This window comes from Corapipo altera, unplaced genomic scaffold, assembly GCF_003945725.1.
Source record: "Corapipo altera isolate COAL_440 unplaced genomic scaffold, ASM394572v1 46, whole genome shotgun sequence".
Taxonomy (NCBI): domain Eukaryota; kingdom Metazoa; phylum Chordata; class Aves; order Passeriformes; family Pipridae; genus Corapipo; species Corapipo altera.
Window position 1 is genome coordinate 218,590 of NW_020884883.1, and position 13,753 is coordinate 232,342.

Consider the following 13,753-nt stretch of genomic DNA (forward strand, 5'->3'; position numbering starts at 1 on the left):
GATAAACAGTGATAATTTTGAATTAGTAAATTTTGACTACTAGTATGGTGACTCCAAATCATTTTACAATGGTTAGTTAAAGTCAAACAAGAGAAGTTAAAAGTGGAGGAAAGAAGTTTCTAAAGCTGGGGTACAAGAAAGTCTGTAATTGTGGAACTAACCAAAAGACAGCAGATTCTTCCTCCAAGGAATGAAATAACAGTCAGAGATCAAAACACAACTCCCTGAAAAAACCCTGTTTCAGAGATCCAGCTCGTCCGTGAAATGGCTCCTGATTCTTTAGGCATAAACTCTTTCCCTAACTACCCAGAGGAGAAAATCCCCAAAAGCTGCTGTGTACTGCACGTGCTACAGAAAGCAACACGAATCATAAATATATTTTGATATAATTATGAAGTGGTAAAGATACATCACCGATATGAGATATCTACATTTTTCTAATGATCGTTCACTAGTTATTTGAGTTCTAAGTGACATTTTTATCTTCAACCAAATTCTATAATTTTTTAATCTAGAATTCCACATTCTGAAATGTAAACAAATTCTTTGTAAATTTGACTTCTCTTCCTGTTATCTCTTAAGCAATGGTTTGTTTTCCTCTAGCGCAAGTTGCAAGAAAAAAAAGACAGCTTCAGTTTATCCAAAAGGATAATTGGATTACTGCCCTGCAAAACAGAACACATATACTATCACCATCATAACAGAAGTATAAAAATAATAGTAATAAAAATAAATTTTCCTTATGACCCACTAACAGGTCAGGACTATAAGGATACACAATGAGGGCTGCTTTTTTTTCCTTTTCCTTCTTACCAAGTTTCAGAAGGTTTTGAACTGATCTGCACAGAGAACTGAATTAACCCTCTAAAAAGAATTGAGTTCAAATCTGTGAAGAACAGGAATTTACCAAAGAGTAAATAAAATCAAAGACAACTTGAGATCATTACAGTTCATGTTCTGCCTTCAGACTGTCAGCAATGTTTGATGTTGTTAAGCTTGATTGAACACCTTCCCTTCTCAATTTTAAAGTACAATGTATTACATAAGCTTCAAGAATATGTAGTTGATACATAAAATACACTTCTTTCCTGAGTTTGAGGCAAGTATTTTATACCGACAGTTCCAAATCACAAGAATGACAAACTGGACTTAGATTTCTTTCTCATTTCTGGACAACAAAGTGACCTTATATACTATTGTGAAAATTACTTCTGCTGATGTTTGTCTTCTCTCTTGTAGGATGGTGGTTTGATGCTTGTGGTCCTTCTAACCTCAATGGAATGTATTATCCATTACGACAGAACAACAACAAGTTTAATGGGATCAAGTGGTACTACTGGAAAGGCTCGGGATACTCTCTCAAAGCTACAACTATGATGATACGACCAGCAGATTTCTAAATGTTTTTGAATTATGTGAACTGTATAGTCTTCAAAGACTTAATTTGCCAAGCATATAAACACACATCTGCAACTTGTCTCATTTTTCAAGCCCAGAAAACATGCACTAGTCTTCTGAAGGGGTCAGTTCAGTATAATTCCTGAATTGCAATAGCCTTGATCAGCTAAAGCTCATATTATTTAACCAGACACAAAGTCTAAAGCATCAACTTGATATAACAGTGATTTGGCCAAATGACCAAATAAAAAGAACATCCAAGAAACTGGCAGACAAGGACTCTGTTTTACCAATCATTTATGCTATGTATGTGTTAGTAAGTAACTGGAACTGTGAAAAAAACCCTAAAATAGTTTTAGAAATACGCGTTTTGCCTCACCACTGTACTTTAAACATTAATATAAAACACTTAGCTAGATCTAGAACTATTTATCTTTATCTTTCTGTGTCATGTTTGCCGTTTATGTATATAAAAAAATACTTTCCTGTAATTAGCTCAATACTGTAGTCAGAGAATACATTCTTTCCCTCCATAATCTCCTAAACAATTCTTACATTTATTTGGGGATTTTTTCCAATAGCCTATATTATGTTATTTAACAGAGGAAAAATAGCATTTGAATAGTTTGCATTTATTCTTGGGGAAATACCATGTACAAAACTCACCATTTCTTTCAGTTTGTACTATTACAGTAATTATCTTTAAATTACAAAAATCTCTATATATTACAATATAGTATGTATTTCTTTATATTTTTATGAAGATTGTACCTTTTTTCTTCCCTTGTCATTTACCTGTAAAATAATTGATCAGTATTCTACAAACTGAGACAACGGCATTAACACCAGATGTCCGGTTGTCTATGACAATCATTTATCACCTGGTGCTGTAGCATATCTATATGTTTTGTAAAAATAACTTATCTGAAAAACATATGCATGTTCTTTGATACAATTAAAATTATGCTTATGATACAAATTGCTACATTTTAAAAACAGGAAACAAAAACCCTGAAAGTAATCTAAAAGGTCACACTGTTGTTTTTTTCAGTAAGGTTAGGAATTCTCCCTAAAAATTCTCCGTAGGTAGGCCCTCAATGTATGCCACAATGTGAATAAATTACTTTACTAGGTGATCTTTACTTTTTTTTCCTCCTCATTTTGTTACTATATGCCTTAAAATTGCATACTAAACACTACAGTTCAGACTGAGAAGATATTTCTTCATAAATCACACAAAATAATTTTATGGAGATTTTTCCCAAAATTAAGTTTAGCTTTTACTTCTCATGCTTAGTCTTAGCCTTAAAGTATTATTTTTGTAAAACTTTACTTTCAGCAGATGACTGAACTAGTTAAAATGCAAGAACATAGCCCAAAACAAAACAAAATCCTCCAGCAAAAAAAAGCTTAGTTTAACAAAAAGGGCAACAAGGCTTGTTAAAAGTCTAGAAAACATGTCTTATGAGGAACAGCTGAGAGAGCTGGGATTGTTTAGTCTTGAGAAGAGGAGGCTCAGGGGGGACCTCATCACACTTTCTACAACTACCTGAACAGAGGTTGTAGCCAGGTGGGGGTTGGTCTCTTCTGCTGCACCTGCAGTGAGGGGAATAGAGGAAATGGCCTTAAACTGAGACAGGGGAGACTCACTGTTAGGGTGGCCAGGCATCAGAATAGGTTGCCCAGGGAGGTGGTGGAGTCATCATCCCTGGAGGTGTTTAAGAGGCATCTGGATCTGGCACCGGGTGATGTGGTTTCGGGGTTACAGTGGCAGTGCTGGGTTGATGGTCGGACTGGATGATCTTGTAAGTCTCTGTCAACCTGGATGATTCTATGGTTCTATCTTGAAAACAGTAAATGATTTTGAGAAAGATGGAAGAAAACTTTCCATTTTATACTGATAGTCATTAAAGCTGCTGAAGCTGCTGTCAGAGAACCCCACCACTCACACCACTACCATTCTTCACTAAAAATGTGTCATCATTACTAAAGGATAGCAGATACAAAAAAATATTTCTAATATTACTTCATGATCTGCTTTTAGATAAATCTAAAGAATGTAAATTAACAGTCATTGCCTGAAGACTTGCAAAAATAGCGTACTTAAAATTACTGTTTAATATTTTATTGTTTTTCATAGTAAACTTGTAAGGATATATGAATCCCAAACTAAAACAAAATATGTCATAAAATTGCTTTCATGAATTCCTAAGAAATGTCTTAGAGAGCAAGTAGTAAAGGAGGTAGCAAAGGAGCTGTGCATACCAAGAAGTACACAACACACAAAGAGAGGCCTAGAGAGTTGGCATTTTTCAGGCTAGAGAGAGAAGGGGAAGAAGAGACCTTACTGCTGCCTAGAACTGCCTGATCGAGGACACAGAGAAGACAGAGCCAGACTCTTCTGGGAGGTGCACCGCAGTGAGACAAGGGACAGGGACAAGATGCAGCAAATACAAGTTGGAATTGGAAAATGTAAATTTTCTTTTTAATTTATTCACTCATTACCACGAGGGTGGACTGGACGAGTCCCTTGGAGAAGAACGTTGAACTAGGCAACCTGCAGAGGTCCCTGCTAATCTAAAATATTTTATGATCCTGTGAAATCTAATAGAAATGCTGAGTATACATTCCTGCATTTCCTGGTTTGCTGCCTTTAATTAGACAACTAAAGAAAATGCTCCCAATATTTGTGATACTAAGCATATCCACCCCAATAATCTAGGGGATTAAGGAAAAAAAAAGCCAACAAAACCAAACAAACCAACTCCCAAAAAGCTTCTTAAAAACCATGATGGAATCTGGCACAGTATGAATGCTCAACTTGGCAGAGGAAAATAGTGCTAACTTCCAGCTGACATTAATTTTATTTATTTTGGAAAAAAACATTGTATGACAAAAATAATTTAATATTGCATGGCTAGTTTTGATTTGTTGAAAACAAGTCTTTCTAAAGCTTCAGACTTTTTCATGACTATTCTGGGAAAGTGATCAAATATATTGATGTAGATATTGAATAGATCACCTGTTTATTGAGACTTTTTAATTTTTGGGGAAAATGGAGCAATTTATCAACACGAATGTGAAATTTTAGAGTGAATATGTTTTTAAATGACATTTTATCTAAAGAGGATTGCATGGCTTCAACTGCAAACACCAAAGTGAAGTGAGAGGAAACATTTCAGAAGGAATGAAATAACATTAAACACTTGATTTATAACAAAAATAAAATTACTGTTTAATTGATTAGAACATATGAAGTACTGATGCTCGCAGGTCTGCACAGGTACACAATGTCCCCGATACGCACACTTTTGCACTTGTTCCTGATTCAGTATTTGAGAATGATCATTAGAGGCAGGAAAAATGCTTCATTTTTTCCTACTTAGCAGTTCTAGAAGGTCACAGTAACTTTCCATTGCCCAAGAAATTTCTGGACCAAAAAAATTGAGTCTAGGACCTGCAAATCTTTCCATTTGGCAATAGCATGCCTCTCCATTTTATATACAAGCACAGGTAAAAATAAAATTAAAGTACATTTATACTTCAATAAGATCCTGGTTTATTCAGATGTTAATTGGTGGATCAATTTTTTGCATTTTCCACGCATACCAGAGTTTTTGCACACACTTCAAAAAGTAGTGGACAAAGGAGAAAATAACTCCTTACAGTATTTGTTTTAAAAAATATTTTTTTTAGTAGGCTTTCTTGTTCACAAAACTTGTTTAGAGGGCCAGTAATTTCCCAGATAAACAAAAGAAGGTTCAGAAGCTTAAAGGACCATTAAACTTACAGGAGCTGCAGGAAAGCTGGACGAAAGCTCATATGGTTCCTCTGAAATCCAATGGCCCAGTTCCAAAGACCACAGAACCTAGAATTAAATAGGTAGTAAGTAGAGCTCTTATAGTTTCTAAAAAAATAAACTCTTTGAATGTGTAATTAGAAGTGACAGTGCTGTTGCAACAGTTGTTTGATATTTCATTTATCCAAACCAAATGATTTGCTGAAAAATCACGCAATCAGAGAAGATACAAATTTTACAACTGAAACAAACCATTAAAATACTGGCCATATTTCTTTGCATAGCTACATCAAAATTTAAAACCTTGTGAGGGCATTAGAAAAGTCAACTTATTTTCATCACAATACATAGAATTAGAACAAAGATTCCAAAAGGGAAGTTATACTATATCAGTTCTGTTAATCATTGAACTTCATGAGGTTTCTGTTAGCTCATTTCTCCAGCCTCTCAAGGTCCCTCTGAACAAGAACACCCATCTGGTGTTCGAAACACTCTTTCACAGTTTTCTAACATCTGCAAACTTGCTGAGGTTGCACTCTTCCCCATCATCCAGATCATAAATGAAGATGTTAAACAATGGTGACACGGATTATGTAACTATTGCATAGAATATACATTACATATGTAAATCAGCCTGCAAAGAAGGAAAACTCAGTTTCATTCACTTTGGTCCCCTCCTCTCAATGTCATATTCTAGAGCACAAAAAAAGGCGCAGAACATTGACACTCTACAAAATACATAATCATTTGTGTTCAACTGAGCTCTGAAACACTGTATCAATATGATCCTTGGAGACTAGCAATCCTAACACTTTGGACTACTTTCAGACTTTTGTTCCCATCAGCGCCATCAGAAAATTGTTAGTGGAAAAAACCTACTTAAAATGGTTGTATTTTTAATTTCTGAAAGACACTATTTTTATTTTTTTTGGTAAAACTTTCCCAAAACTGCTTCATCCAGCATATTTTTCCACACTGATTTTCTAAACCATTCTTCAAAACACTTTACCATAACTTGCAGTTGGTAGACTATAATATTAAAAGCTCCCACATAGTGTTTAGATACTATCCCTTAATTGGTAAAAGCATCATCTTAATGAGAAAATGAAAAAGAGTGAAGTTTCTACATTGGCTCTGTCCTTGAGTCATATAAAGGACATTTTGCTACTAATTTGTAGATAGTCTAAATTTAGAACCACATTCTGATGGAAGACAAGATTATTTTCCTCATTGGTTTTATCAGTGGTGAGCCATAAAGCTTCTTATATAGGTAAGAGATTGGTAAATTCTTTACCAGTTTTGTCCACTCATTCCACTCAAGAACTTTTCCCTTTAAAAGATATTTAAGCTTCACAACATCCTTCCAGCAGTTGCCATCTGGCACCTCTTAAATACAAGTCAAAGCAAGCAATGCTACCTACAAGTACCGACCCTGCTCTCCTAGAACAACAGAGAGTATTAAGGGAATAAGAAGCATACATATACCCCCAAAATGGGATATATGGAATTTATCAGAGAGTAAATCCCTGTTTTAGAATAATTCTACCTCTGTCACATTTACCCTAAATAGCTCTCTCACATTTTAAATAGATGATGGCTGTTTCTTACTGTTAGCACAGCCAGGCACCATTAAACTGTCATTATTCACCTTAGAACAAGCTGAATTTCATCAGTGCGTGAAATTATTCCCATACTTGTTTCACAATAACTGAAATACTCTGTATTTTTCTTTCTTTTGGAAGACGCCATACAAATTCATATATTATTAATTTTAATTATAAAACATTACCTCACAAAATTTAGGAACAAGCCTGTGAGCTATTCCACTTGGATAAAAACTGGTATTGTAGATATTGAGCATGGTAAAGTTATCCTCTACAATGTTAAAGCTCATTGATGAAAAATTTTAAGCTGAACAGAGTGATTATAAACTAGCAACATAAACCTTATAAAATGGCCTAATTGTATATACGAAAATAAGTTTCTGTAAAGGACTTTTTTGCCCCAAATCTATTGCTACATGAAGGAAAATTCCAAACTCATTTTCAATAAAAAAATTATTTTCTAAATTAAGTTCTATAGTTTTCAGTTGAAAGCAGCTTATGTCTCTCGACTTCCAGGGAAACCAGCACTTTTAATGTGAACTGCTACAAAAGCTGGTGCTTTGTGTGATGTGATAAGTCATGTTTGACTTGTGAGGGGAGGTATCTAATTTTGCAGGTGACTAGAAGTGAATAGTGATTTGTTGCTGGTAATAAAAAGCAGCATATCTTCAAACTTATTGTTGAACTTGATCACAGAATTCCAAAGAATATTATGTTTTCTTTTAGAAGATGTACAACCAAATATTTGAAAATGCAACGCATATACAAAAAAAGAAAATAATTTCTACAGTCATTATATCATACCAAACAAAAATAAGAGTTAATCACATTAATAAGTCAGTGACATTTAACAAATATTCAAAACTCAATAATGCATTTCTGTGTTCAGCTAAGTATAGTAACTTCTTAAAAACATACAGACTGCAACTTAGGATTGTAAATTATAAATTTTAAAATGGTAGCCGTGTGCATTTTTTACAATTACTTTTAGCAATTTAAAGTAAGAATATTGAAGTCTGTGAGCTTTATACTTATAGTTGTGTGCATTTATTGAAAATAAAAAACTTGTTAATCCAAGCCATTTCTCTTTTAATTAACTGAACCAAGAAAATTTAACACAGAGACAAGCTACATGAAAATAAATTCTTCATAAATAATCTTCAGCAGGAACAGATGTACCATGCTGTGTAATGTGTACATCATGTCCTTATAGTACCAAAATTATGTTTGTACCAAAAGTAGCTGGACAACAACTCAAGCAGATTAAAACATAAACCCAAAAGATTAGTTATGATTAAATAATCCCTTTTTCTTTTCCAGGCCAATTCTACAGCAACAGATCTATCAATCCCTTTAGTATTTACAGAATTTTGTTTAGAAATGAATTCTGTTTGTCTTAACAAAAGATGGATTAATGCTTGTCTATCATGGTTCTGGAATTGAGTACAAAGGCATCGTATCTACGTTCCTAGATAAAAAGAAAATTAGATACTGAGTTCATGAACAGGTCCTGGAGCAAATAATTAGGTCACCATTCACTAAAACATTCAGTTTTCATGAAAACAAAGACAAGAGCTTTCCATTGCAAACTACTGAAAGTTTGCTTCTGCCTTTGACAAATTTTCAACTAGTATATATTCACAGCAACACTAGAAAAAATGCTTCAAATTCATGCAGGACAAAAACAAGTTATGATTTGCAATATTATTCTTAGTTGAAATACTTCAGAATATAAACACTTTTCTATTAAGAAGAAAGGGCTATCTAGAAGTTTTCAAATGTGCAGCTACAGAAGATTTAAGTTGTAATGATAAAGCAGTACTGTATGGATCAAGTAAGAATGCTGGATATAGGAGTATCAGAAGTTAGGAAAATACAGCTGATAACATTGAGATATTGAGAATATACCAGTACAGTCTTCCTGATGTTTGGAGGACCCAAGTTAGGAGAAAACAGAGAAGGAAGAAGAGAGTGAGAAAAGCATAGTTTTTCTGTGGACCTCTTATAACCTTAAAGAATGTTTTCCTTTGGCTTTGGACTCTAGAATCAAGTTGACCAATCTGTCACTTCATCCTCAAGTATGGGCTATTTCAAGTAATTCAGTAGCAGGCAACCAGTATGGCATGGAGCTCCAAAAGTGTTCTGTAGGTTATACAACTAAAAGTTTAGCCTTGGTGCAGTTTTCCTCTGGTTATCCATATCAGCTATGTTCTCATCATATAGGGAAAGGTATGTCAGACATCAAGTTCTCAAGGATCTGAAAACACACTGTTTGAGTCGTCATTATTTATGGTCTCTTACCCATCCAGATAGCACACTGAATGATCATATGGTATTTGTACTCAAATAATTCATCTTGGAATATATAAATAGAGTGCTATGAAGATTAAATGTCTGATGGCAAATCTGGTATTTCTCCAACATCCATCTTTAAAAATATAATTTTAAGTTTTTCTCGGAAGAAAAAAAATATTTCAGTCTAAACTATCTCCATGTTACGAGTCAAAAGGCAGATGTAAATAACTTCTCAAAATGTTGAGAGACATCTTACAAAAGACAATCATCACTGGTCAAAAGTAATACCTTGTTTAAAAAGTGTAATTAATTTCTCCAGATTGATTGATTATTTTAATTATCCAATTTGAACTATTTTACCAATGAAAGTACTTATGATAGGGTTGATTACATTCAAAGGATTCAATAATGTAGCACCAATGAAGTTCTCCTAACTAATTTTCTACTGAATTCCTGAATTCCATCTACTGAATGACGGTTAAGTAAGGCTTCAGCTTTCTCTTCTCTAGTTTTTCAGTTAATTAATTTGGGTTAAAAGATAGCAAAATTATGCCAGTGACACAATTAGAAATAAGACAAAAAAAGCTCTTACATTATAAGATTCATTGATTTAACCAAGTTAAGAAATAATTTTTTTAAAAAAGTTCAAAGCACTAATTTATTTCAGTGAAAGAGATTACTTAATTACTTGAGGGAATAAGTCTACAAGGTAGACTGTAAGATAGGAGGACAAAATTTGGCATTACTACTGATCAATACAGTCTACGAAAAGTATGGGTAGATGGTTTCACCATGAATTTGTTCGCAGAAGTTCGGAGTACAAAATGGGCTGTGAAATGCCAGGACAGCAATTGTCACAATACTGATTATCCAAATACTGCCTTATGTACAAACACAGGAAGCTATTTTGTACTGGTTATATCTTTACTGTTTTAGTTATTTGAAGCTTTTCTCCGAGATAAAACACAGCTTTCATGTTTGACTACCCTCTTATGAAAAAATGGCTTACAGCAATTACATTGTGACTTGTTAAATGCTCCATACAAAGCCAAGTGTGGGACAGATATTTCAGTGTATTTAATTCATAGACGCAAAGAATCATATAGTAGTTGCAGCTGGAAAGGATGTCTGGAGATTTTCTTTTCCAAACCCCCGGCTCAAATGTGTTCCTCTAAATGCAGCCAAGCTTAATGCAGCTATTAGTCTTTTTTTTTGCCACAAAGGTACATTACTGGATCCTCAAGGTGACAAAAGATGCAAACCCTCTATTCCAAGGGAAATTAATCACCAAGAATTTATGAAAACCCTGAAGGATACCACAACAACTTCAGATGACTGCATATATATCACACAGGACAAGCTACACACTGCTAAGTGTCAGACATCTCAAAAACAAAAAGGCAATAGGAGTTTATTTTCAGCCCAACAATTACATTTTCAAGTATTTTTAAGAAAAAGGAAACTACAAAATTGAAAGTTATTCAACAAACCTTTTCTGTATAAGATGAAGAACTAATTCCATATAAATTCCAACAGCTATGTTACATAGTTCCAGAAATAGTTCCACTATCAGAGCGAGCAATTGAGATGGCTTAAGCCTGGGCTGACAGGTAAGCTCCCCACCCAGTCACTGGTATTTCTATTTTATATTTTTCCTACTTGCAGCAAAGGATCTAACAATTCCCCTTAATTTTTACCAAACGCTGAACAAAATGCATGTTTCAGAACAGAACAGAAATATATTATCAGGATATAAAAAATTCAATCTGAATAATGTGAGCTGGCTAATGTTGAGCAGAAATGGTTTATTTAGCCTTTAGTCTGTCCAAAAATAACGCATAGGAGATGAGTTTCTCATCCATGAGATAAAAGTTCAGGCCTTCCTAAAATACATAATGAGGTACAATACAGAAATTCTTTGGTTAGATTAAGTGCTGAAAGACTGTAACTCACAGTAACAGAGCTTCACACAGACAAATTTCATCTAATTGAATTAATTCTAGGTAAGTCTATATATCTGAACATTGTACCATTGTATGTAACATAGACCCAAGCATAGTTGATATTTCAGCTATACAAAATAAGTTTAAGTTATCGTGTAGTAAAATTAAAAAGCACTTCTCACCCATTCATAAGAAACAATCCAACACCCATGAGAAATTCTCAGCACAACATTCAAGGTATGATGAGGATCCCCAGTAACTACATGATTTCTTGTTCCACATACATCATTTGAGAACAAAAGTCTCCAAGTTCTTTTCATCACCTGAATTACTGTATTACTGCTTCCTAAAAAGAAGAAAAGGAAAAAAAAGACCCCAAACAACATTGAGTGAATTTACAGAATTATAAAAGCATATACACACAACACAAATTAGCTCAAACTCATCTCTTTCCTCACTAATAATTTCTTGTCCTTTTCTCACTAAGCCTCTACATACTTGGTAGCCCCGAATTCATTACCCTCTCAATAGAGTCCAAACAGACCCTTTTCTGTTATCATACAGTCATATCTACTTGCACTTCAAAGCCCTTTTGTCCCCCACATCTATCTTGTCTGTTTAAATAAAAGCTTTTGAGTGCAGTTATCTAATATGTTGTTTGTGTACAGTGCCCAGTACAACAGACCTTAATTCTTGGTTGCTTTTGTAGTACTATCATAAAAGTATTACCAAGAAATGTAAACAATTAGACATAGCACTCTTAACAGGTTTTCATTAGGAAGCATAAGATTTTCAGCATCTGAATAATATGCTGTGTCTAAATTTAGAGAGAAATCCTAAAGTTCTATCTGGCTTTCTACCTACAGATTTGAGCAAATGTTTCAATTAAAAATTCACTTATCCTTAAATACAATTAAAATTAAATATAAATTACAGAATGTCCACCTCTAACTGGAATTCTAATTCAAGGTCTCTACATAGCTGTGCTGAAGCATATAAATATATAATTGTGAAAAGAGTAAGATCTTGGTATCACTAAAGAAAAGCTGTTGCAAGAGAACAATTTCCTGTTCTTACTAATCATTATTTTTACAATTATAAATGATCATTAAAGAATCATTAAATGAAAGCCAAGTTCTGGTGGCCTCCCTGCTCCCCCCATTGACTTTGAAACATCCAGGGCATTTGACATAAGATAAAGCAATTAAGCACAACATTGAACACAGTCACATCTATCACACTGGCGATCCTTTCAGGTAAAACATTAATCACGGACACTCAGAGCGCAAGAGCACTCAGAGCATCTCCAGAAGCCTCTGTGGTTACTTCATTCTCACTACATTTCCAGATTTCCACAGAAAGGAAAGCTGTTACAAACTCCCAAAGTATCCCAGCTAAAAAAAAACAAACTACTTAGTGGAATTCCAACAAAACTGCAAAAACTTCTTCATAGAGATTGGAGCAATCTATTTTTCAAGAAGTTTAAAACAAATAAATTAATAGTAAAAACAGTGTAGCAAACTAATTTCACACAAATTAAAAGGTGATATTGTATGCTGAGATACTTAAAAAAAATCAAGCAACTGACCACTCCAGTGTGAATTCTGGCCTTGGCTATATGGCTTTGCTTGTTACTAGAATATTTACTATTCCCTTTACATTTTGTGAGCTTTAACTTGACATAGCCTACAAGTGAATGTTTTTGCAATGCTGCAACCCACAGTGGCTGGTCCTGCCCAGAGTGCATGCTCAGGGGATGTATTTCCATGCTCTACCTGAACCTTTTCTTAGTTCTTTCCCATGTCTACATAATATTCCTTATAATGAGATGAGAAATTCCTGTTATACAAGACTTGAATCTAAGATGTCTTATAAAAGGCAGAGAAAACTCACCAGTTTATCCTTGAGTCAACTGCAAAAATTGATGGATGAAAATTTACAGCAAAATTTCACTGGATTTGTAAATCAGAAAAATAGGTAGCTGCTGGCTGTGAATCAGTGAGCAGCATTTAATATAATCTCAAAACCCGATCCCATGAAACCACTGAGCTCATGCATCTTAAAATGTAAATTCTAATGAACCACTTTTGAGGCTGTAGCTACTGGGTAGTAAAACTGGCTTTTGACCACTGGGTTGTACTTTGGAAGACTATTTTCTGTTCTTTAGTTCTTTCAGAAGCAGTCCCTTTCCTTTCACCCATTTAAAAGTTGATGTATGCCTACAGCTGTAGTCAGCCAAAAGCAGTCTTGACAAAAAGGTTCTGAAGAAAAGCAATTGTTATCACCAGATATTTTAATTTAATGAAATAATTGGCTAGTGGGAAAAGTCAATATACAAGCAACATAAAAGACATAATAAAATAATGACCTCTTTATAAAAAATGAAATTTTCCCCAGCTCTGCCAGGATTTGTTCTCCTCTTTTAGGCAGACCACAGCCTCTGTTTTCCCCTACTATCTGCACTGTAGCTGTGATCTTTATCTCCTCCACAGTGATCCTGTAGTGCATGACTTGCAAAGACCATTTTATAAACTTGGTGTTACTAGCATCCAGTCACATTAAGTACCAGAAAAGTATTACTTACATTTTATGTTTCTGACATATATACTTGTTAATAGCTATTGACAACCATTTACACAAAACTTCTGAAAGAACAGCCACTAAATGCCGTTTCTGAGCACTTATATCTGTATAACCATTAAGATTTAAGTACA

The 13,753-nt window shown here is 34.2% G+C and overlaps 2 protein-coding genes across 3 annotated transcripts in view; one reads left to right on the forward strand and one right to left on the reverse strand.

The window, feature by feature from the left end:
- The window catches only part of ANGPT2 (angiopoietin 2), a 41,037-nt gene extending 38,108 nt beyond the window's left edge, over positions 1 to 2,929 (forward strand). For both annotated transcript variants that reach the window (XM_027641084.1, XM_027641085.1), the window contains one exon: positions 1,240 to 2,929. In XM_027641084.1, coding sequence (XP_027496885.1) covers positions 1,240 to 1,400 — 161 coding nt within the window. In that variant the 3' untranslated portion in view covers positions 1,401 to 2,929. The remainder of the gene's footprint in view (positions 1 to 1,239) is intronic.
- Positions 1 to 13,753, reverse strand: part of MCPH1 (microcephalin 1) — a 121,118-nt gene that overhangs the window by 72,705 nt on the left and 34,660 nt on the right. Inside the window, 3 exon segments of the mRNA XM_027641083.1 lie at positions 5,189 to 5,266; positions 11,222 to 11,378; positions 13,708 to 13,726. Coding sequence (XP_027496884.1) covers positions 5,189 to 5,266; positions 11,222 to 11,378; positions 13,708 to 13,726 — 254 coding nt within the window.